At 39.2% G+C, this 27071-nt stretch overlaps 1 protein-coding gene across 2 annotated transcripts in view; it reads right to left on the bottom strand.

Moving 5' to 3' along the window:
* Positions 1-27071, bottom strand: part of CACNA2D3 (calcium voltage-gated channel auxiliary subunit alpha2delta 3) — a 478082-nt gene that overhangs the window by 317559 nt on the left and 133452 nt on the right. For both annotated transcript variants that reach the window (XM_026096289.2, XM_064518911.1), the window contains exon 4: positions 18290-18349. In XM_026096289.2, coding sequence (XP_025952074.1) covers positions 18290-18349 — 60 coding nt within the window. The remainder of the gene's footprint in view (positions 1-18289; positions 18350-27071) is intronic.

Here is a 27071-nt window from a genome sequence, read left to right as displayed (position 1 = left end):
TGCACAGACCTCCTGCTCTCTCCGAGGCACGCTTCTCATCCGGCCACGGAGAGAGACCAGCAGCTGGGCCCGCGTGCATCAAGAGGATGCTGCATGAAAGCTGGACTTGGGGTTTTCTAGAAATTGCACCCAACGGCTATAAGGCTACATTTAAATTGTCCTGAGGTGCCATTTTCTTCTGTAGTCTATTGCTATGTGGTTCCCTAAAGAGAAGCCATTTTAAACACTGGTATCTTAGGGGGCAGGGGGGAAAAAAAAGAATATACAAATTATAATTTTATAAATGGTATACCATAATGCCAAAAGTTATTTTATAACATGCTTGTGATTTCTAATCATGATTTCCTACTCTGATAATAAATAATTGTATTGATTTTATTATAAAAATAATCCCCAATTCTCTATCATCTAGGTTGTTGCATATGCTGGCTGAAAAGCACATAGATCATTGATTGTATACATCATCATCAATTATCATATTGTTTTCATTCTGTAGTAAACATTTTTAACCAGGTTCAACATATTATGAGAGTGCAAAGACTCTGAAAACAAAATCTGGCTCTTAATCATATTTGTTTGCATTTTGTAGTCCATGTTTAGCTGACACTTACTGGCCTCGGAGTTATATACACACACTAATGGCAGAATAAACCTCCTTGTATTAGCATTTACTCAAAAACATTTGGTCATGTATTTTTCCTTCTTATATTCATTGTATCATACTGTATTTGGCTCTATTTATAAAAGATTATGCTTACCGCAAATTCTAAGTCTTAGAACAGGCTTTATTAGATTACAGCTAATTTCCTCCAAAATGTCTGCCCTCTCCAAGCCGAGGAACAGTCCGACCCAATATTCTGAGGGGAGGGAAAAACCTGGTTAATTAGGGCAAGAAATAGGCACCACCCCACAGGCGGCCTTTTGTTCTCGCATAGCACAGTCGCCTCGTACCGCACCCCCGGGCACACACACAACACACACACCCACGACCTCCGTCCAAGGGTCGCCACGAGGCAAAACCAGAGCTGGCCTCCTGATAGCCCGTCCTCAGGCTTTGCCGTCCCTGTAGGACCCCCCGAGCTGATCACGCGCTGCACGTGGCTCGCTCCCGCGTGCTGCCTGCCAGCCACGGTCTCGCGCCTTCGCTTCTCCAGGCTGCAAGAAATATTACAGGGTTTTGTATGGAAAACAGGATTGGCAGTGCCCGTACCGAGGTCTGTCCCCTCTCCCTTGTAGATCACAAGAGGACGATGACAGTAGCATCAGCAAGGCCTGGACTTCTTGCCAAACTAGAAGTTTCCTCAGACAGGCAACACCAACTGGGGGAGGAATGACTCAGAGAGGATCGTCCTTCACCACGGAAAGACTGCCCCGGACACGGAGGTGTTTTAAGAACAGCCGCGGACACGGGAGGATGCCGAACCGCAGCACACACCCATTTTGGAGGGGCTGCGGTGGGGCGGGCAGCAGCGCTCAGCCGTGCCCAGGAGGGAGGCCGTGGTGCCTGCTGCCGGGCCGCCGGTGCCGCCGCGCAGGAGCCGCTCTCCCCTCCTCGGGGCAGCTGCCCCACACAACCCCCATGGCCTCCCCCCCTGCTCGGGGCGCCGCGCGCAGCGAGGCAGGACGCGGCTGGGAGCGCGGGCGCAGCTCCCTCCTGCTCTTCTTGCACTTGAGCAAATCAGCAAGCCCTTGACGTGGGCCTCCACCCACAGGAGCAGAATTTGGGTGAGCAAATATGGCTTTGCAAGAGACATTTTCTCCAGATAAACTAAGGTGAAGGCATCCTTTAAAGAAGCTGGCAAAAGACTCTCTTTCACGACCTCCACTAAATACTCGTAGAGAAAGCAAGCAAGGGTGAACTTACCGAGAACACATCGTCAAGGGGAAGATCTGCAAGCGGCAGGCAATGAATCTAGCATGACCTTTAATACCTGCTGTGGTCCCAAATGAGTTAATAAAATTGCAGCCTAATTTAATCACATCCCCTCGACTGGCCCGTCAACAACGGCATGGTCAAGGCAGTGTATACAAACCGAGGGGTCAGCGTTTGCTCCTGACCACAAAGAGCTGCCTGCCTGCCGCGCTGCAGACGGGCCGCAGCCGCTGGACGTGCGTGCTGAGTCACGGACCGTACTCTGCCCTGCATGTGTAAGGCATTACGTGTTCATCACAGAAACGTAAATAAATTAAATCATTCCATTTCAAATGACAAAAAGGGGACTTTCAAGTTGCACAGTTATTATTCAGAGATATGGAAGCAATAAAGTTAAGTTTCCACATGCATCCCCTCAGCTCTGTACTTTGGTCTACATGCAGCGTAGCTGTTAACTACGTAAACCACTTATTTTTTTTTTTTTTTGGAAAAGAACAGAATAATACTTTGTTGTGCACACAGTCTACAAACTCTCTAGAAAGAGAGCTCTACTTTTCTTTAAATAATCCAATCTCATGTTTACTGACGCATCTTTATGCGCCAAGATCTTTTTCCTGCACTTACATAACTCGACGCTCCGATCACATTTCTCTATACGGGGCCTCGCTGGCGAGAAGCACGAGCTGTGTGCATGCCTCTAGGAACCTAGCTCTGTCAGTGGGTTTTTCCCCCCTGGTTTCATATTAATTCATGGTACACTCCACATAAACTGGAGAGTACGCAGGTGAATCTAAATCAAACTTAGCTGAGTATCTAGAAGGTCTTTATATACCTGTAACTGTCCATCGTTACTCAGTTTTGTTATACGTAGGTTGTTGCAGGTTACTTATGAAAACGTATACTATGTATTTTTCAAGTCTGACTTTCACTGACTCTGGCTAGCATACAAATAGTTTACAGTACTAGAAGCTGTCTCGCATACACACTTAAAGTTGCCATAAAAACATTTGATGTTATGTGGAAAACAGCATAAAAATCACATAATTAAAGGCTATACCATAATTCGCACAAACAAAAAGAGAACAGATTCAGTCCTACCAACAAAAGGGAACACATTTAATCCCACCTTTGATGCTTTTAGACCTTCGAAGGCTTGTTTGTCCGATGTCACTGACATCGTAACAATTTCCTTTTGGTTTTGCTTTCCTTGCGAGACAGGCAAGTTTGGGGCAGGCAAATTTTCTTATTTAATTTTGAGTTATAATTTTAAAAGAAATTCCACAATATGAAAACATTTTTCTAGGAACAATTGATCACTATATTCCACATAACTTATAAGATGCAAAAAGGAGTGATTCTCATCCAAATCTTCAGATCTGCGCTATATTTTCTTTATAAGATTTCTTTCTTTAGACAAATTTGGAAAAAAAAACTACTATTTTAATTGTGTCTCCATTTGGAGTTTCCACAGTTTCTTTCATGAGATTTAACAGAGAAATTCAAATGTACTATCCAGGCCAAGTTCTGCATTATGCCTTGTGTTGACAAAACTTAGAATTTTGTTATGCTGAATGTTATAAGGAAATTGTTTTTTTGTCTTTTTTTAAAAAGCTTTTTCTGTTTTGCATCAAAGAGCATGAGCATTTTTATACTTATTCTTCACCAACTAACTGGCTAAGAAAAGCCTGAAAGATGCAAACTAGGAGATAAGAATATGCAGACAGGCAACTGGGATGAAAACATCATGCTAATGGTAGTACAGTGGTTCCCATTAGTAAAACCTGAATGTATAAGAAGTTAGTACACTTAAGATTCCTACTGTATCTATATAGAAAACAACCACAGAGATGAGATACTTTGCAGAATTAAAGAACTAAATTTAGAGCTTGTTGCAACATAAGGACCTGCAAAATCAGTCTGAAAAGCAGATGAACACACATGCCAAAAGCTTGTGAGTCCCACCCAAAGATAGAAATGATACATAACACAATATCGCTATGCAAGAGGCGTGCGACAAAAAAAATTGTCTGGGGATAGTTCTGCAATATTTATAAACAAGTGTAAAATGACTAAGAAAGAAAAAACTACTATAAACAATAGGGTCACATTGTAACTTTAATTAAAAAAATGCAAGATAGCTAAAGCACCAAAGGAGCATCTTTAAAGGAGTCTGGGGGTGGGAGGGCATAGCTGGGATTTTTAAACAATCATAAATACTCTCAGACTCGTCCTGGGACGGAACAAGAGTGGCACCTAGCGGCCAGCAGCGTCACGGGGCTTGTCCCCATGGACCGCCGGGATATGTTCCAGACCCGCTTTTCTGCGGTGTTCATTACAGTCATCTGGACTGTAACTGAGTATCTGGCGAGTATCTTGCTAGCAAAAACTTGAAAAAAAGGTTAACTTTTAAAGGCATAAATAGAGAGGTATTATTCTTTGTTTAACTGTACTTTGTTAGCAACTTTGCTTAGAAGCAAGTAGATAAAGAACAAAAAAATTTAGGTCTGGCAAGGCAAAATGGAATATGGCCTCTAAGAAAACATTTAGTATAGCTTGAGATTACTAGAGATCTGTTCTTTATGTATGCACGTTCGGTTTCCACTGACTTACAACTAAGAACAGTAATAATGTACTGTGACTCACGAATTTTCATACATCAAATACATACGTTTGGTGACATTTTCAAGAATTCACTTACTGCTGTTCTATGAATGGCTTATTTTTACTGTGAAAATATTAGAAGTAAGTTCTCCACTTGGGAGTTTTGAAACTTCCTCATGAGAGGAGACAATACATTTGTAGGAACAGATTTCCTGAGAGTCATTCAGCTCCCCCAGGGCAATATCACTTTGTTTGCTGAGGAAAGGGTACGGCATCATGCTATTAGGGAAACTTGATGAGTATGTGATCCTGCTTCTATTTTCATTACATATTATTCATCATTTTTTAGCTGGAAAAAACTAACATTGTCTATGCGTAACTATGGAGGAACTTTTTTTTTTTTTTTTCCCCCAAATTAAGGAATTGTTTAGAGGTTGCTTTTGAGGTGTGGAGGTTTAGTTGAGAATACACAGCACTATAGCATTAATTTTACTTCACAGTTCAGAAATCGTTCCTCTAGAAAGAGGAAATAAATGAAATGGTGGATTACATTCCAAAATTAGTGTGAAATACTACAGATATTCCTGACCTTTCAAATATTACCACCAAAAAGGCTATTAAGTAACTTAACCTGTCTTGTATTTGCAATTCACATCATTTCAAAGCTGTTCCTATGATAGTAAAAAAAAAAAAATTCTATTATAGTCACTGCACACAAAACCCAAACAATCATAAGTACATATTAATTGATATTACCATTTCTGCCTAGGATAATGAACATGAATGCTACAGATGCTGCTATTACTATCAGTTCAGAACAGCATGCAAGAAAGATCTGATTTACAATCAGTCACACACAAAACAACATTTATATTTAACTAATATTTAAGACAACTGAAGCATTCAATGTTAATGCAGATACAAACAATGTCACAATTTAAGAGGTAAAAAAAAGTAAGCATATGCAATAAAATACAAAGTCTTTGTGTGGTGCTAATTTTTGAAATTAATTTGCCAAAGTGTCTAGATATGTTGAAGTGACTATTTTTATTTTCAGTTTTAAAACTGAAATTTGAAATTTAAAATTAATGCAGATTTTTTGACAGGACCCTGGGTCTGCCAAATATTGATATTCATGAATTCCAAACAGCAATTCATTCTTCCATAAACTTTTGGTTCAGAAAGCTCACTGGCTTAATATTGCTAATGCTGTAAAAGCTTGACTCTAAATCACTGTAAAATAAAGTATTCTGAAAAGGCGGGGAGGGGAGGGCCTAACACCTACAGAGTTTCCACAGTTTCAGTAATGTAGCTGCTAACTTACAATGCAACAAGATTTGCTGCTACAACTTGCCAGAATCATAAGCTTTAAGGACAATCCTATTCTCAGTATAGAAAGTCTGAAATACAGGCAACTTTGAAGCCTTAGTCAGTACGTATCTACTTCTAAAATATATCACCAATTCTGTTATTGTATTGTTCTAGCTATTAAATTTCCTATATTTGTCCTTTGAGTATTTAGAAGAAAACAGCAATAATTTAATACACCCCTAAAACTCAAATTTTAAGTTAGTATTATATTTTTCATGTAGGCCAGCTATACATGCTAGAACACTTATCAGTCCTTCCCTGTAGCTCTTTGGTTAGAATGGGTCATATGTCCCAGAGTTAAAAAGTACAGCTAAGTGGCAATTGAATTGCACTATTTAAGTAAACAGCATGTAGGAGTGGGTCATGGAGCAGGACCTAAATGTGCTAACTGCTATTACAAACACACGCATGAACATGCACACAGAGTAATCCTTGCTCTAGAATCTTTAAGCTAAACACAAGCTGAGAGATGTATACAGAGAGGAAACACCAGTAAATAATTACACAATACTGATCAAGAAGATAAGCAACACTTTCAGATCATCAACCACCTTCATTGTCATCAAGGACCTTTGCAGGTAGGAGCATCAGAGGACAATTTGTTGAGACAGCACAATCAAAAAAAAATTAAACTGAAACATTTAAAAACATTTAAAAAATAAAAATAGTCTACTCCCAGCTATAATCACCCACAAAACCTAAATACAATACGATTGTACTGATCTCTCGCAATACTGTCTTTTGCCAACTCCTAGATGCTGAAGGAACTGACCATCTGCAGAGACTTGTACGATATCTGCCCTGAACGCACAAATTATCACTTTTGTTGAAGACAGAGGCATGTTTTTAATTAATGCAAGACAGTTCAATTGGTAAAATGTTACTAGATCAATTGTATATCAATATACATTCTGGTATCAAGGCAGTTACAGTTCAGCATGTAGGGTAACAATAATGAAAAACAGAACTTGCCATTATGTATCATTAAAGTATAATCAATTACAGGAATCTGCTAATGCTTTCCTTCAGAGAATCAATCATGAGGGAACACAATCTACTTAAATGCACAGATAACAAAAGGAAATGATTTTTAAAACAAGATGGTTAGGTTAAAAACATTTTTAAAGATAAAGTTTAACAGATTTCCTGACCTCATTTTATTAATGCAGAAGTCAAAATAGACAAAAATCCTGTTTTTCTCTTCCACGAATGGAATGTGAAAGTTTCTATTAAATCTGGGCCTGGAACATACTTTTTCCAGCCAGCATCTGAGGTTGCATTTGCTGTATTCATCATTATAGATTTGTATGTATATACAATGATGTCACTGTTTGTGATCACTATAAAGTCCAATTCAGAAAACGCAGCTTTACACTGTCCTCCTGGAGTTCACTTACACACAAGCAGAAGTGCAGCACTCAGCAAAATCGCAAGGAAATGTCCAGGATGACCTGGAAACAGGAACACACACATCTGTACACAGGGGGGCAAACATACACATGTACTACGAGTTTAGCAACCACAGGAAAAGGTGATGAAACCGTCGGAAACATCCTCAGTCCTGCACAGGAGGATGTCACTGAAAACATGCTTTATCAGTCAAAAGAACTGAACTTCAGCCTCGAGAGAAAGGGTAAGGAACAGCTGAAAGCATCGTATATCCTACGAATTCTCTGCTTGTGTCTCTGCCCAGATTTACCCTGCTATCCCAGGGTCATATGTGATTTAGAGAAGTAGAGCGGGTATAACTTACACATGTAGGACGCTATAAATGAATCGGTTGGCACGCTTCAGACTTGGCAACTCCGATTCCTTAACAGCAATCCCCCCTCCCAACTTCGCCTTCTAACATGCAAAGGGCAGACAGAAAGAGGAGACAAAAACTTGTGATAGGAGGATAAAAAAGCACAAATCTTGAAACATTGCAGGGGAAAGAAAAAAGAACACCAGTGGATGGGGAAAAAAGCTACACGGGTTGCATAGTTTGTTACATCCAGCTCCAAGGGCTGCTGAATTATTATATTACCTTTTGATTAAAGTGAAAGCAAGCGAGGTGTAAAACCTGCATTACCAGCCTTCAGCGAAGACTGCAAGGGGCCTTTGTTTAAAGCTGCTTTATCTCCACCACGTATTGTTCTGTTCCTTGCAGTCTTTCAGCCGAATCTCCTTAATTACCATTTCATTTCTGCACAAGCCTAGCAATTCCCACTCCAGAGGATCGCTGGCACTGCCACTACCGTAGAAAGGTCAAGTATGGAGACCTTATTTGGATGAAATATATAACAAGGTATTTACCAAGAGACCATCAGGAAAAAAAAATCTTTTATTTATCTATGCTAATTAGCTGTTTTCCAAGGAATTTGGTGCAGAACTTGTACCAAAATGATGAATATTTTGAGATTCAAGTATTTTATAGTACATCCTATAATTTTTATTTTCTAAATTTCAACTGATCTTTAAGAGATTTCCTCTTCTATAATCTGAAACAGATCCCACAGATCTGTGGGATTCTGTAGGAATAGAGATCCCATAAAATCAACGGTAGATTCCAGTCCTGAAAGATGGAACGCAGTGGGGATGAGGAGTGCAGAAATTGAGTATTTTTCAGAACAATTCCATCTTCTGTTTTGCCTCTTTACTACATCTGTTCACAACACTGACACTTTTACAGGTAGTTAAAGTCTAGAAATTTGGGTCAGTATTGGGGGAAAAAAGTCACTTCTGAAAAGTACTTCAATAGCCATTTACCCGTAAAGGAATTTTTCAGTAAAAATGAAGACAATTTTCAAAAGGCAAAGCGGGACTTATCCTTTCAATGAGACGTGAGCACTTAGCTCATCTTTGAGCAGCCCTACCTCCATCATTAATTAGTGATGCTATACTCCATGGGACTATTAATTTGCTTAAGTGTTTGCAGGAAACTAACAGCAAAGTAAAATCAGATCCCCAAGTACTACCTGAATGCGCTCGAAGATGTAAGGCTTGAGTCAGGACAAGGTTTGCAGGGATCTGAGGCAGCAACCAGTCTTGTGAAAAATACTACATTGCTTGCCCCAGCAAGAATGATTAACCTCAAATGACCTCTTTTCACACCATTTTACCTAATCACAGTCCCATAAACACATTTAAAAATCACAAACCCGTCACAAGCCCGCAGCCCTACCCGCTGTACCAGCCCTCCTCACCCCACGGCTGCCCTCTGCCAGCCCTCTGCCCACCTTCACAGTCCTTTCTGACATACCACCACATGCACATCCCAAATCTCATCTTTTTTGCTGCAAAATTCAGTTTCGCACACAATGCTGAAAGCTCTTGAGCTGGCCTTGTCAAGAGGAGCCTCACATAGTCACAGAATATTCAAAAAAAAAAAAAAACCCTAATACCTTTAATAGGCACATTTTGGACCCACAGTGATATTTCTCTGAACACATGCTCCAAAAGCTAACTTAAACATCCAACCTGAATAGTCTGAAAGCTTTAGCTGTACAGCAGTTAGATCAGTATATTTCTTATTTCAGTTTGTTTGTTTTTATGAATGGCGAACAAAACACTTGAAACTTGGCCTTTGTGATTTTTCAAGGAAAGTACCACCAGTTTTTTTCAAGCTTTTCCCATAGACAAGTACATCCTCTATCTTTTATTTCATCTGTTTATCTGTTTCTCTGTTGTGCTTTGTTGCAATACCCCTGGGCCTGACCTTCGAAATGCTCTTTGCCAGAGAATTATTTTTAAACAAGACACATACTATAGACCATGACCCACAACGCTAGTGATAAAGATTTGCATATCAGGCAATATACACAGAGCTGAAATGCAAACCATTGAAAAAAATGATTAAAACACAAATACTAAACTATATATGCACATAAATACACACAATTATTTCATATGATTAGTCACATTCAAAACTACACTAGTATGTAGAGATTAGCTTAGAAGCCTCTACTTTTAAGTGTGAGGTGTTTACATGTCATCATAGAATTAAGATATTTTGTATACTTCATTTTTACATTAAAAAGACCTGACAGCCCTTAGCTGTGGCCCTTGACATTAATTTTCTTTTTCAATATTTGTACTATTACCTATTATACAAGAAAAGATGATCATTTTTATTTTTCCAAATAATTTCCACAAAATCTGAGTTTAAAAGTCACCAGTGATCATTTCACTTACAGAAAGTCTCAACTATCTGTTAAACAAATATGCAAATATATTTTTTATGATTAAAAATCATAGTTCACTGAATTCAGACAAATCCTGTATATTATGGATCATCCAACCACACCATCAATGAAATGATGCGTGAAAATAGTGGTAGAAGCAAAATAACCTATTTGAACTCAGAAAATTTTCAGACAATAATCATTACCAGCTTTAATTAACCTCAACACAAAAGCGGGGGCTCCTTCTGTTTCAAGTTAATGAAGCTCAACACGCAGACACTACGATTGGAGGCAAAGCATAAGTCTAAAGCAAGTTGTATCTTAAGATACAAGCAGTACGTATAATACTCTGGCAATATTTCCTCTGTGATCTTCTACGATTTATTCACTTTCATACTGTACAAGTCAGAAATGTGACTTCACCTAAAGCAATGAACTGCTTCGTGCCTTCTATCTTGCCTTTCTCATATATATTCATCAAATCTTTATCTATAATATTATTTTTCCCATTGAAATTGATATTTGTATAACAAAAAAGCCACTCTCTCACAAAAGTGAATAACCCTAAATTACTTCACCCCTTTTCAATAATTTGCCCATTCCTAAACACCAAGTTGGAAGAATATAAGACCTTTAACTTAATCTCATCACCAAGCACCTCCAAGAAAAAAAAAAAAAAAAAAAAAAAAAAAAGCTGAAGAAGAGAAAAGATGGTCTGCTATTTATTTCTCCCATTTATAGTTTATTAAACCAAAAGATAATAGGAAAAAGGTGGAAAAAAAGCAGAGCACGTCTGGACTGAAGTATCAGATATCATTACTTATTACTGGCTATCTGCCTAGTAATCATAAATCCATAGGGTAATATTCTAAAATCTTTTGCTTTTCAGGTAGGTGTGAGCCAAAAAGGAAAAAAGTTTAATTTTCTACGAAGAGCAGAAAACAGCAAGCACAGCACAATTGGGTACCAGGATGCATAAATATTCCTGATTACAAACCCTTTCACATAAAGCAAACAGGAAGAGTTTGAAGCTAACAGTGTGTACATCATGCAAAAGGTATCTCTGTCCCAAAAGATAGATATCACAGAGACTATGAATGAACTGCTCCAATAAATTATATTATTCCTCAGAGGGGAGAGGAGAGCAATGTTATAAACAGTGACTTCAGAAAAGTGAGAACAATAGGGCATTGAATTTTGCAAGAGTGAATTTAAGGACTTTTTTTTCTTCCTGGAGGGGAGCTCAGTATCACTGACCAATGAGCCTTATAAATAAAAACATTAACTCCAACGCTGCCTGCTCCGCTAAGCACCCGAGCACCTAGTCCTTCCCACATCCCAGAATCTGAATGTAAACGCAAAATACACACGAAGACATACAGAATTAAACAGATGCTTAAAACAGATTCTTTAGAACGTACGCTGCGGGCAGCTGAGAAAGCACGCGATGGTGACCGAGCACCCGGCCCCAGCGAGGCCGCTCTGGCGACGCACGGGGCACCAGCGGCCTCCGCCCCTCGCGCCGCCTGGCAGGCCCTGCGCTCCACCGGCACCGACAGCTAGGCCACGGCAGCGTTTTTCCACACGCAACTTGATAGGATCGAAACCCCCCGGAACTGCCATTTGCCTTTGACGTTGCTTAAAGCGAGGCGAGCGGTTTTGGCAAAGCATTCGCAGAGGCCTTGACGGGACCACGGGTGGCGGCTGCAGCGAGCGCAGACCCCACTAGCCAGGCAAAACACGCCGGACCCGGACTTCAAACCACGGAGCAGCTGATATTTTCTGCAGCAAAATGTTAAAAGCTAGTGCTGAAGAGCTTTCAGAGGCTGACGTGCTCTCTTTTTTTCTAAGGGAGAGATGATCATTGATCCAGTTTCTAGGAAACTGCTCTCAAAAACCGATCGGAATACTGCACACTGTGAAATAAACATTTAATCCTAAATTCCTGCTGGCCACCACCAACACTCCAAGCATTAAGCACTGGCAACCCTAACTTCATCTTGCATGGCCATTCATTCCTCCTTTTCTCCGTCGCTGGTTCCTCAGTTGCCTTCCCGATCTGTTAGAACTGGCAACTGCTACTCCCATAAATGCCTACTGGAGACATTTTTTTTAAGCATGTATCACCTCTGTCTGCTTTGACTATGACGACACAAGCTTCTCTGAGCATTATGACAATCTCAAGCAGGTTTTTTTTTTTTTTTTGTTTAAGAGAAAAAGAATACTGTGACATGTCTCCTCATTTTCTATGCAGCGCTGCTCCTTCCCTCGCTGTGCACGCTCCTCCTGCCAGAGTTCCCTGAATCCTCTTTTTAAATTGTATGTGAACGTTACCTACTTTTATTCTCTCCAAGGCTTTCTTTTGTTTTCTAAAGAAATTTATGTGAGACAGTTTCTATATACACAGGATAAGTGTGTCCTGTTCTGCCTTGCAGTTCTGACTCACTAGGCATATGCTTTTAAAGAGTAGATAAGATGGAAGCTTTTATTGCCCTTTTTCCTTCATCCTAGCCCTCAAATTGCAGTGTAATTCTTAAGAGTTTGGGGGTTGTTTTTGTTTTAACAACAGTGGGGAATTCTGTGTTGACAGTTTTTCCTTCATCTCCCTTAGCTTTTGACCAGCATGGAAAACTGAGCTACTCAGGAAATTCAAGAGCAACAAATTCTGCAGGTCCCAGCAACTTTCCTGTATCACTTCTGCATCACAGCTATATTCAGATTGTGCCTTCAGTTGGACACACACAAACTTTGGGAAGAACCAGCTGCAGGGTCAGAAGCGTTACAGGAATACAGTGACCAGCCCATCGAGCAGGTGCTGGGTGAGGCACCTCCAGCTCTATTTACAACTGAATAAACCGGCATATGTCCAGACACAGTAGCTACTTCAGCAGGAGTTGCACAGGACCATCAGAACCAGCTCAGACTTGTGCTAGCTAAGGACCTTTGCCTCATGCTTTCCTATGAGGTACAGGTATACTTTCCACATGCAGTACACACAGTTGAGAGTAATTAGGGCTGCAAAATAATTAAAATCACTACAAAAAAGCCAGATTTTCGGATCTCATGTTCGATTTCCAGGCTTGGAATTTAGACAGATTGATTTTTGAATCAGAAAGCGCTTTGGATAATTAATCCATGAAACGCATCAAAATCCAGATGCTCCATTAATGTTTTAAATCCACTTTTCAAAAAGTCATTTGAATAATTGGTTCTGAGTGCTTGCAAGTCCAACAGATTTCCCTCTGAATTGTGGATGTTCAGGACACCTCAAGAACAGATTTAAGACTTGTCAATATAGTTCTAACAGCCAAAAAAACATTAATACCAATAGAGTGTAAATCTAGTTATCATGTGCTTCATTCAAAATTACTGAGATAATAAATATGCAAACAGACTTTTCTAAAATACTAACATGAAAGTAATGCATGTGTTATAATAAGAAATTAATAAGATTATGTAGAATAGCAATTCTCAATTATCTTTTGTCCTTGTATTTTCCAGTAACTGATATCAATGTAATTACCATCTATTTGATTAAATTTTAATTTAATACTTCAGCATTTAACAATGCATCATTATAATTTTTTTCATGGTATCATTATGCTAGATAAACATAGAGGTCAGAACTTTAAAAAGTAGCAGCAATTTAAGTTATGCTTTTATGTCTATATTTACTCTCTATATCTAGCAGTTTGAATTTCAAAATTGAGGTAAGTCAAGAAACTCCCCTTGAAAGACAACAATAAACTATCTAGTAGTATTGGCAGTTGCAGGATTAGACCCAGAAACTGCAAAACTTAGGGACTGGACTAATTCTGTTCCCCAGCCCTCTTTTGCTAATTCTGCTTTCCAGTTAAAGCTTTGGAACACATCTTTCGTAGACTTCCCAAGATGGTCAAATATGTTTTAAAAAATAAGAAGTTCAACCTGGATAAACCACTGGAAACCCCTTAAATATGTGCCTGCTCATGTCACCAGATGTTTCTACAGTCAATATTACCTCTGTGAGTGAGGATAAGATTTTCAACACCACAAAGTGCAATCAGGAGTGAACAGCCAGTGAAAGCTGAGAGACAGGTACCTAACTCTGATGTAGTTTTGAAAACCTCTTCCTTATGACTTTATGATATATTATGGGTCTAAAAAACAAAAAATAAAAAAGCAGCTTTATAACATTATCCTTTTTTATCCCACTATATTTGTAACGTTAAGAGTATTTTTAGAAGAGAGTGACACTTTTCTAAAAACTATCTGATCAATCCTAATGTATCTTTGTGGCAAAAAACTGAAATAAACTCAACTATCTTAAAGGATTGCAACTTGAACCTATCCTGTCCTATCCAGAAAGTGAAAATACAACAACCTGAAAAGGAAACAACTGACAAGTATCTGTCTAAACTTCTAATAATTCAAGTGACATCAACCATGCACTAGCTTATATTCTATTACAGATAAATAACCTTTCTCTCTTATTATCATATCACACACTTGCACAGAAAACTCAGTAGAAATATACTGCAAATGAACAGATGTGCTTAGTCAACTCACAGAAAATAGAAAGAGCCACATAGCTAATGTGTATAATGGAACAGTTTTGCAAATGAACAAATAGTCAGAATGAAACAGTTTATCAAATGACTTCCTCCTGCCACTGGTGTCAAAGATATGAAAACTGGGTAGAATTAACAGAGAATTACAAATCTTCATTGATCCTGAAGTTGTTATACTTTTTTAAAGTTTATAAGAAACCAGATGCAAATTACTTTTATTCACCTATCATGAACTCCAGCCTCAGTTCCACTGCTGATGCATCCACCTCCTGAGGTCACTGAAAACCAGAAATAATACAGCACTATAATAGATCTTATCCTGAATTCTGTTCAGATGTCAACAATACTGTACTGTATTTCTAGGGCACCAAAAATATCCTAAGGGCAAGCTCAGATACTCTCATGTAAATATTGTGATACTATAGAGAACTTAGGCACCAACACAAACCACATCTTTACATGGGCTTTAAACACCTTAGGTAATAACCACATAAAAACAGCAGCTTGGCATCACATTGGGGCGATTTCCACACCAAAATCTGCCCCGCTTCCAGTGGTTTCAGAAAACGTGGTGGGAGAAGGGAACCTCTAAATCTGCGTGGTTGTATGGACTGCACATGCAGCAAATCCTTAGGTGTACGACGGCTCTCTCAAAGAATTTCCCCCATCAGAGCCTCTTGCAGGGGTCTGAACACAAACTCCACCATTGTTTCAGTGAATCATAACGAGGAAGTTTACATCTTAAGAAACACATACCCAAGCACAAAGTAATTAAAGGATTAGGAGGCCAAATTGTGGTTCTTACCTGAAATGATTACAAATAATTTAAAATTTCTTTTGAATGAAAGAATCCCTCCTATGGAGAAATATTACTCTCTCTTCTTTCTCCAAAGTATATTTCTCTGGGAAGCGTTAAGTCAACAAAACTAGAAGATAGCTGCAAAATCATTTCAGAACCTGCAACATCCAGTTCTCTTGTTGAGTCTGTGCTTGGCAGTTGGTCCCTGTACAGCTTTTTTCATCACGTTAAGCCACAAGATTTGGGAGAAATGGATCATACCTTACTGCATTTTACACAGACGCAAGCACAGAGACAGCACCCAGAATAAAGCAAGACAAGGGATCCTGTAAGACTAGAAATATTGTGACAAGGCAACTTGCCATAGTAATAGGAATGTTAATATATCTAATATCCCTAAATACACTATTAGGCATGAATAAACATACTTGCTCCACTTAAGAACAATTTGAAAACAGTCCTTAATATCATCCTATACAGAATAACTTTGAAACCATGTACATCCAGGATTGGCTTAAAGGTTCAAATTTAAGTGATATTTAGAAGGTCATTTCCCCACAGCTTGCAATGACTGCAGCTCTTGGTTCAAATCCCTGAGAGAAACAAAGGCCAAGCCCAAATACTGCAGGTTAAAGCTTTAACGGCAGATCTCTCCAGTTCTGAGTTTGGCCATTACTCAAGCTTGCAATATATAATGCTGATGAGTTAAACATCATATCAACTATTTTGATTTATTTGTTTCAATTCACAGGCAGTTTTACTTATGTTTCTAACCACAAGGTATTTGGTGGTGGTGCCAATAGACTCATTGCCAAGGACAGATACTTGACTGCTGACATCATTAAGCAGCATTACAGTGTATTGATTAGAATGCCTATAGAATAACTAAGGATAAAAACAAAAATGTTACTGAGAAAAATACCCATAAGGGACCAAGTCTGACCTAACTGAATGATATAATTTCAGCATTACTGAAGAGAATACTAACAGTCTAACAGATGAACTCTTGCAGTTATTATTTTCTTTAAGTCAGTGTTCTTTCACAGTCAATAAAAATATAAATATAATTTTATTTCTCCCTTATATCATTTTTATGTATTGCCACAATATTATCTATACTCTCCTCCAGACATCAGAGGTGATTTTGGACCAATAAAAAGCACAAAAGCAGTTTCTTTATCTGCTTCCTATTTCCAGAATATCTGAGCACAAAGAGCGCAGAATGGTGCTGTATCACATACCATTAATTCAAAGCATTTCATCCTGTCTTCTCCACCTACGCCAAGGCAAAAGAAACTCTACAAATTCTTCCTCGATAGCAGAATTATATCGACTGTATATTGTATAAGCCTTCTGTCCCCCTCCACTTCCATGCACACTATCAAATCATTCTGGCCATTATTTTATATTGAGCAGATGGTATGATGAGATTTTTGATAAAGAACAACAATCACCCAGCAAGGGTTGCAAAGGGGTCGCTCAAACCAAGATTAGCAATTGATTAGCTTTAATGGACCGTGACAGTAATAAACAACAGAGCTCTACACAAAGATTTGATTGTCCTGTTAATGCTGCTGACACAAACGGCTTTTAACTGGCTTCCTGAAAGTGTTAATATCTTCAAAGCTTCAGCAAATGAAGGACTTTGTCAAAGTGAGAACTATCCTGCAGTGAAGAAGCACTTACTCCGGACCTTTAAAAATCTTCTATAAGCGTCTTTCTGATTTATTCAGACAAGAGCCCCTATTTCTTCAAGGTACAAAGTTCAGAAAATGAAACTCAGCACACCTCTAAAACGCTGGGATGCAATAGAGCTCTAAGGCGTTTGAATACAGAAGCCAGCACTCACTGAATACAACAATAATATGAATAATCATTTTCAATGCTCTCATTTTATCCTTACTCCAATATGCACTGATCTCGACATCACAGCCATCTAAATCCATTTTATCATCCTTAGCTCTGAAAATTTCACTCAGGTTTTTCTCTTTCTGCAAAGAAATCAGTTATTTGCACCATCTTTTCATTAAAAGAAAATGTTTTTTTGATTACTGGAAGTAACCATGGTAAATTCTGTAAACAGAACTTACAATTCTGTGTATTTCTTCAATACATGTATTAGAAGTAGTCACCAGAAGCAGAAGTCTCTGTTTTCCATAATGTTTAAGTTCAAAATTTAAGCAGACAGATGACTGATATTCACAGAAAGTTTTAAAATTAGATTTGGATAGCTAGAGTCAAAGTAAATAAAACTCCACCTAAAATAGCATTCAAGAAACCAAGGATTTAGGAACTCATTAAAGGCACAAAGATACTTACTCATTTAAACTTTCTATTGTTAGATTTTTTTTTTTTTAACTATGTCTTATTTTCTCAATGGTTTTTCTCTTAAACATTTTTCACTGTGTGTTGCCACAGTGCTTCACCCTCCCGTGTTATTCCTAGAAGCAACATTTTGAGACAATAGCGGTACGGCTCTAAGGGCTTTAGGTAAGGGGAAAAAATGGTGTCTGCTCTAGTCGCAGATCCAGACGCAAACCATTTGTGCAAAGCCAGGTCATCGGGAGCCCTGTGGGTTCCCACCCCATCTGCAAATTCAACTCTCTGTAGAACAGTTCCTTGCCAGGACACTGCAATGATGAAACATGCTGCTAATTACTGTGTTTAAAAATCTTGACCTAAGCAGACATGCAGGGAATTTAAATGAAATCTCTCAAAGAGTAAAATCCACCTACTAGGTCTCCCAACGCACACGCACTCAATGCATAACCTGTCAAAATACCGAGCCAGGCTTCATTAATTCCATTTTCTGTAATCAGCATCCTTCTATTACTCACGTGCTTGGCTTTCTGTAGCAGTTCAAGCTAGCTATTGTATAAACTTTTACAGTACACTCTAATGATAAATATTTAAGAAAATATTTACTAATTACCTGCAAGTCAGCATCAAATTCATGTTTCAAGTAAGCATCTTCTGCAGCTTCAACAAGACGCTGAAAAAAAGAAAATAAGTGCATTCATTAGAATTATAGATAACATCTTTAAATCCAAGTGTTTCTTCCAGTATGATAACAAAAAGGTATTGTTTGAGAATTGCGTAATTCGTTGTCACCCCATGCTATCTGCTATGATACTTTATTAAAAAACAAAAAAATTAAACATAAATAAATAAGCCAAACTTAAAAAAAAAAATTAACACCAGATTTTTTTAAAACCTTCAGCAGCAATGATTGGTATAAAATTATCAGAAGAGCTCAATCACTAATTAATAAAGAAAAAAAAATGAAGGTCATTTTTTCAGGAGTGCTCAGCACCCTGCAGCTTCCATAGTGATAGTGACTTTTAAAAGAAACAAAACCAAGTAAAGTTGTTCAACATTCAGGACATTATTTTGGATGCAGGGGCCCTTTTCAAATCTTTCTTCAAATTAACATGAGAGGTATTTCCTAATAATTTACTAATTCTTGATTGCAGGCAATGGAAATAAAAAGGAACTTCTACATAACAGTCAGATATAAAAGATTAGAAAAATACAGATGAGATTCATTTACTGAGCACATCTGAAGTGTTGTATATACTGCCTTTACATGGTAACTAATCACAACATGATCTTTCTGCTGCAACAGAAGTAATATCTACTGAATGATATCAGATCTCCCCAACAGCTAAGGAGGAGATGAACGGTTGCAGTATTTTTTCCTCTTAGCGATAATATTCAGAATTCTCTGTAGTAGCCTTCCTTACTACTATCTAGGAGAAAAAGAACAACAAAAAAAACCCAAAATACACACAGCACAGTCACTGCTTCCGTAGGGCACTTGAAAGGTGTAATTCCTGCAGGGGTTCGGCGCAGCCATTCGCCCGTGAGAAGACACGACATCCTTCTTGTTCTACGGTTCTTTATAGTTCTGAATATTTTAACTATGAAAGTAACTCTTTCTGATTTTTATTTAATCTCACTGAATGTTTATGTATGTACAAACAAAAAGTAATCAAAGCATGATCCATCACAGAGTGCTCAGATCTATTACTTTCAATGCTCTTTCATATACCAGATACCAGGGTGCCCATACTTACTTTCAAGTGTTTTGTACCCCGAAGTGTTAACCACAAGCTCTCATTAACGACACTCAGAGCTGGGCAGCCTGGCACAATTTTGCTCCCCTTTTTAGACGTGCATGCATGTGTGTTACACATCTTTGGATGAACCAAATTGGAACTGGAATTCATATTGATTGCTCTTCAGTTTGAACTATAATGGAAATTGAACCATTATATTTTTTTTCTTTTATATTTTTTTCCAAATATTTCTGGTTGCCAGTTCAGAATAAATGGTTCAACAAAAATCTGGTTTTTCAGCCGAGCCCTGTTCTTTAGTATGTTCACTGAGGCCTGCACAGCGGCAGCACATCATGGCCTTTTCTTCCAGGTCCCTACCTCCTGGTGTGACCCACCAACGTGCGAGCACGAGCCCTCGCTAAACCCTCCACCCCGCACAGCGCTTCCGTGTCAGCCTGCCCTGCAGACCCCGCGGGGAAGCCGTGTCACACCTTGCCCGTACGGCAGAGCCGCGGCTTTTCCCCAGCCCATCAGTCCCGGCTGCCGGAGCCTGGGAGCGGGAGGAAAGCTGGAAGCACTGCTGATGCCTCGGCTGGTCCAGGAGAGCGAGAGAGCAGATGATGTCCATCCGCACAGAGCCCCGCACTTTTCCACCATGAAAACCCTGCCCCAGTAGAACCCAGCTGGTCTCTCCAAACCCTTTTCACCTAAACTGGAACTGAACTGGAGCAGTTCCAGTTCGAGCAGAGCCCTGAAAAATGAGCTGGCTCAGCTTCCCGCGCATACACGTGCAGGCAAAAGGACACAGCAAGTAATCCTGAGCCACAAATCACAACAGGCTACGTGAGGGTAAGCCATCTACCTTCCAAAAGAGGAAAAGCCACGAGAAAGATATTTCAAATGAAACACTGAAATTCTAGGGAACTGCGCCAACTAAACAATAAACTTCAATGCATTTATTTGCTTGAGATATGCTTATATTCTAAAAGTAGTAGTTAAAAAAAAAGTAGCAAAAAGATCTTGCAGTTTGAAAGGTTATGAAACGTTAATTTGACCATAAATGTTTTGCATTTGTAATTTAAAAAGAGAAGTACCCCAAACTAACTATCCTGAGAGGCAAGCCTCACAGCAACTGTAACAGATTCTTAAAAAACCATTGAGTGATCCCAGAAGCCCATCTTCAGCATGCTAGTGACCTGCTGAAATCATTTTTACAAATCCAGCTCTCATTTAACTATGGAAAGGATGCGTTTCTGCAGGTGTGTGCTCCTTTATATCAAAAGCACGGTTGCATTACTACTCTGTGCACATGTAACACAAAAGACCATTACTGTGATGAGTATTTTTAATTAAAAAGTGAGTCAACAAAACCAAAGAAGGGTCAAAAAACTTCTTCATACAAAAATGAATAGAGAGGAAAAAGAAACATTAAGTGTGTTTTTCTTTCCATGATGAAATATTTACTCACCAGAAGAAAATTATTCTAGTATTTCACAAGATACCAGTGCCTCCATCTTAGTACCTAGTGGGCTAGAAAAATAATTCATAGCTTCCTATATAGCTTGTATTGATCTCAACGTGTTTCAATTACATTTTCTCCTCAGTGAAATACATTTAAACTAAGATTTATCCCCATGTACAAGAAATAGCTAGAGAAGCATAAGATGGGTAACAGTAGACACAATCTGGTAAGGAGGACACCACAGAAATGGAAAGTACTGATTAATAACTTACTGATTTATTCCCTATTTAAGATTTCAGTTATCATCTCTGTTCTTTCAAAAAAAAGCTATGTCCCACTCCAACACACTTCCAATGCGACATTCTCCACAGGAGGTGGCACCACAAATAAGTGATCTACCTATATATTTTTCCTTGGACAGGCAGACACAAATATACATTCATGTTACGTGCTTCAACACCACCACACCAATAAGAACTTAAATTTTGGTACACTGAAGGTAGACAACACAACCATACGGTGCATTTTTATGTAATACTCCCTAACCAAAACGTTTGCTTTAAATATCTCAGCACCAGGATGAAGTAGACCGTGAGAAAACTGGAATAACTATGGAAAAGGTAAGCTAGTAATAAGATTAAATGCACAAAATGACATATTAGTGGATCTACACAGATGATATCAGAATGAATAAATTGTATACAAATGAGTTATTTTTTTTATGAAAGTCCCCAAAGGGATAAAGCATGATGGAAGAAATTCCTGAAAACTCTAGAGGCAAAAATATAAAAACCATATGTAATGCTGCAACATTTTTATATTAAGGCCAAAAAAAGTTTTAAAAATATTTTAATGACTGAACAGTTATCTAGCAATGATTGCTTAACACTTAGCATGATTAGCGATTTTAACTTAATAGTTTATAATGACACTCTTTATACAAATGCCAATATATTTTCATTAGAGTAAACATGCTGTAAAATCACTGCTGTAGCAACGACTGCTTACCAAGCCCTGGTTGTTCTGAAGGGAATTGTGAGTTATCTATATGCTTTTGCACAGAATGAATTACAAACTCTGAATGAGCTATTGTTGGAGATGCACCATTTAAGGGCGTACATTTTAAGAGCATATCTAACCATACATGTGGAAAGGTGTTTGCATCTGTATGCATACACAAGTCAAGGACAGCATATAATCTGTAGATAAAAAACAATTTTCATGTTCTACGGCACAGTTCAACTGAAGTTCCTGGTTGATCCTCCTCATGTTCCCAACATGTGCAATTGAGAGAAAGAGCAACTGGCTTGTCCAGTATCTTACAGTGCAGCATGGATAAAACCAGGGCAAGCGCCCAGGAGGTGAGAGAAATGTCAGACCTCAGAAGACCAAAGCCGTCATCAAAACACAACTTGCGTAACTTTAAAAGCCTGTCTCCCAGACTTTTATATGTGAGATGAACAACCTTGTGAAATATTACATTATGTAAAATGTTACATTTTGTAACAAGTTTTCTGTTATATTACCAAACAGAAATCAGTAAGGCTCTGCATGTAGAAAGTGCTTGAAACTACCAATAGTTACCCTTTCTCAGGTGACATACTCAGTGCGATTTTAATAACCTCTATTATTGATTTGAACATCTAATTTCCAGTCAAAATGTGCAGTAACTGAGCTGTGAACATACCAAAAAGATTTGCTAAAGTGTGGCCAGATAGCTAGTTAATATATAGTTCAGCAGCTGAGTACAGTCTTAGGAGAGAAACCAAAACTTGTGTTTCAGTCATCAGAGCAATTTTCTCCACTGACTCCTTCATGAAAAGCCTACGCTGTGCATGTGGGAGCATTCAGCAGTAGTTTACTGAACTAAAAAAAAAAAAAAAAAAAACCCAAAACATGTTACCCAGGTACCTTCCTATGATTTCCCCATTTTGGGGTTCATTTCAGAAGTGAAAAAGGGATTTCCTTTCCAGGAAACCTGTAAGGCTGCAGATGCTTTGCAAACTTTTGGAAAGGCTGGGTTGTCCCAGGAAAACAGAAGATTTATGAGCATGAAGTGAGCTTAGGTAACATTCTGGCCTAGGTGGTACCTGTGCTGCAAGCCCTGCTCAGGCCCATCAGAGCGCTGGGCTGTGCTCGTTTCACAGCTCATTTAGTGGAGAAGGGAAGAAAGCCAACAGAGAATATTGGATGTTGCTCATCAGTATCCCTATTATTTTCTATGCTTGAAAACAGTATCATATAACACGGCAATGAATGCACCAATGTGCAAACAGGCCTCTCGGTCTCACTTTTTTATTGCAAATAGCTCTGCACATGCCTGCTGTAACCAACAGAGGAGCAGCTTTGGATATCGGAGACTGATGCTGACCTTGAAGGAATATTTGCAACCATCAGAAACACACAGGCCAATGATGACAGCCTTGCAATTTTGCTTTTTTAGGGGGGAGAAGGAGAAGGGGAGAGGGAGGAGGGTGAAAGCAAATCGTTTCCTCTTTTCAGAAAGCCTAGCAGCTTATTTTGCTTTCCCACTCTCAGTACTCCTCAGTTACGAGGTATTTTCTAGAAGCTCCATCACTAAAATTGTCACTGCTGCGCCTAAGATAAACTGCAAATTATTTAACTCCTGTTATCTTGATATTGGAGATCCTACTGCTTGTGGCTTAAGACAGATTACAATCTTGCAGCTAATGCTATACAGAAGATGGCTGTAAGACTCACACACCACTACAACAGCTAACTAGACAATGCTCAGCCACACTAAGTGATGCATCAAAGCACAGTCCCCTAAAACTACAAATAAAAAACAAGAACAAATTAGAAGCCTAGAACATGCAATTCTTGTGGATAACTTCAATTATCCCCCTGCATTCATTCAAGACTGGCAGTTTTTCAGGTTCACCACTCTTAGAGTGTTAGCTGGTTTTTTGAAGCAATATAAACAGTTCAACTTACTAAAAATTTGGACATACAGAAATGAAACTGTAAATGGATTAGTTAGGATAAAGTACAGGAAACGTGTGTGTTGCATAAAAGCAGCTAAGATGATCTTGGTGTAACTAGATGCATTTCTAACCTAACTAGGTCTGTACTACATAGAGCTCGTGGTGCCTGGAGATTGCTGCGGCATGGAAGGAAGACTGCAGACGTTTGTCTTATACTGTGTTCTGCTGTGTTCGAGGCTGTGCAAAGCCAAAATAACAGATACAAAATACATAATTGCCAAATCTGCTGCCACTGTGTTACACCTTGCACAGAGCAGAGAGAAACAATGTGCTAAATACGGTTTTATTCTATTCTTTCAGTTCCGTAAGTCTCAGCTATCAAGGACTCAGTTTAACCACAGACACATCATAAAGTCACTTCAGGGATATTTAAATGCAACTTGTCTGCCTGGGGAAGCAACGCCTCCTCCACGGCTTTCGAGAGCATGACAGTGACACAGCAATGACCAGCTCCTTCAGCCACCTCTCCTGCCTCTGGGCAAGGAGAAAGTTCTTCAGCAGTTCACACCATGCAGGTATTTGCCCAAGGTTAAGTAATTCTCCGGAAATACCTTTACATCTCTTTTGAATTTTGCTTGAAATACAGCATCATGAAGTGTAGTAGAGAACTGCGGATGTTGGTTTCGTTTGCCATTAATAATTCACGACTAGTGTGCTGCTCTCTTCCGCACAACTACAAGGATCTATTTATAATGTCACTTTGTAAAACACCTTCCAAAACCAAAGGAAGCTAGCATGCGCGTGCAGCCTTTGCTCCTGCTTGGAGAGTCTTTCCACATATGAGAGCTGTGAGGACTCGCAACATGTCTGAGTCAAAACAGTTTGTCTGCTGCTCCAACAGCTTTCAGAAGCATTGCTGGACGTTTAGCAGGTATTGCTGAAGGAAGGTTTGAGATAACTGTTTACATGTGAATAACACGCAAAACCGGTAGGAATCATCTCACCTAACCTTAACTATTTAAGGTTAATCATTTCTCTATGTTAGTTAACTAAACTTCCTCTATATGTAGAGACAGAAACTCCAAATAGCAGCTCATCTCATTCTAACATAAGACATAAGATACTGGGATGTACTTTAGATCAGATGTTTATGTGACTGAAGTTAAGTGAGATGAATCCCACACCATATGTGCAACACAAATGAGCTAAGGAAAAAGTGGAAATACTCCCATGCTCACAGAATAGGGGAAAGGAGTTCGGGGGTATCGCTGTCCTGCCAGCAGTCCTGGGACTAGTCACTGTGTCGTGGTGTTTCTGCCTCCGTTGACATTGAGAAGCACCAAGTGAACTGAATCATCTCTTCTTTGTTCTCTCCCTCAGCTCCTTTCCTCACCTCTGCACTAAGGCTCAACCCCCAGGTTAATTCAAATTCAACTTGCAATTTGTCGTCCAGTTCAACATAATCAAGTGTGATACACAGTCCTTCTTCCTGTTTCTAGCCAGATATTATGACACAACAAAAAATAAGATTTATTACTGAAAATAAAGGTCAGCTCCTGAGTTTGCAGGAACTTATTTCCATTGCCCAGCTCAGCACTCAATCACAAGACACCGAGCCTTGTCTTTGCTTTCAAATCAAACCAAGCCATGAAAACAATAGGGATTACTCTGTCTCCAGTGAAGTCAATTGGACTGTTCTTCCTGACTTTCCACGGGGCCAGGATTTCAGTTGCTGGTAATGACTAAACTAAAAAAAACCCCCACAAACCTCAAATGGAGTTTTCTACTAAAAGCTTCCCATCTTCATATTACAAATGGAATAGGTGGTAAAAATGTCCTAAGCAGATATTGAGAAGAGCACAGTAACAGTGTGAAAGCAGTACTTCAGTACTTTCTTCAGTAACTGAAAAAAGTAGTACTTCATGGAGAAAGTGGTTGGGGCAGGCTGTCTCTTCAATACCTGGTGTCAGTTCACAGCCGGGATAGAGTGAGGATGCTGTAGCAAACATCCCACCTTTTGTAAGTGTTCTGAGCACTTCAGCAATTCAGCATTAGCGATCTTATATTTCTGTAACTGCATGAAAACGGTGCGTCATAAGCTTCAAACACTATTACAGATGCAGAGTCAAACTTGCAAAAGCTAGGAAATGCCAGAATTAAATTTTTTACTATCTTTACTTCCTATCTTTCTATCTTTACTAGATTTTACTATCTTTATTGATATGATATGTATCATTTTTTTCATATGACTTAGCGAGGACTGCAAAGGTTTGTTCGGTTGTAACACTTAAAATTACCACATAATCTAACAGAGTAAGTGATGCCAGTAGGTATTCATTTTTTTATATGTACTGTCAATGGATTTTGCAAGCATTCACTCAAGACTCTGAAATTCAGTGCCACATTTCAGGTTATGCAGGCACAGATTCTTCTGCTCGCTTCAATGCTAAAATGCACCCCTTTCTGCCTTCAAACCCTACCATGTTTCAATCCTGTTTCCACCCTACCTCACCACAGCCTAGGCCTACTCCTACTCCTTTCCTACCCTTCTCTCCGTATCCTAAACTCATCATCCTCATATTGCCTGTCCTGAACTCCTGTATTAGGGTTTTTCACCTTATTCACAGGCTCTTCTCTAGCACCTATCAATTCTTCTCACTGCTTCTTCACATCAGCCCTGGCTTCCACACTGCCAAGCACATTCTTCATGTCCAGTCATCTCCAGGCCCCTACCAATACCTCAGTCCCTTGCCAACCTATTCCCAGTTTCCCCCATTCCTTCTATAGCCTCATTCCCCCCACTCAGAATATCTTGTACCATTCATACTGATCTGTCCCAATGCTTCTCCAACCACCCAGTTCCCTCTCTGTCTCTGCCTTCGACCACCTCGTTATTCTCCATCCCCCTTGTCCCAATCATCAGCCTTCCTTAAACCCATCTACAGACTCCCTTAGCTGCTGACCTTCTGTTTTCCAGTTCCCTCACCCAAATACAAAGAGGAATCAGACAAAAAAACATCTTTCCTTAAGCCTCCTGGGCCTAGGAGATGCCTGGGAGCACTGACAGTACCTCAGGACTAAAGGACTTTGTTTTCAGCTCCACTGCCTGCTGCTGGCTCGAGCCATAACAGACTAATGGTGCATTGCAGGAGAGTCTTGTTCAACCATGTACTGAAAATCACAGTGCAAAGAATCTTTGAAGATTTTACTTACAGAGAGTTTTGCTCTGATACGTTTCTAATGGCCATA

This window comes from Dromaius novaehollandiae, chromosome 12 (genome assembly GCF_036370855.1).
Source record: "Dromaius novaehollandiae isolate bDroNov1 chromosome 12, bDroNov1.hap1, whole genome shotgun sequence".
Lineage (NCBI taxonomy): Eukaryota > Metazoa > Chordata > Aves > Casuariiformes > Dromaiidae > Dromaius > Dromaius novaehollandiae.
The sequence above is the reverse complement of the archived record's forward strand: the minus strand, read 5'-3'. Positions and strand labels throughout refer to the sequence as shown.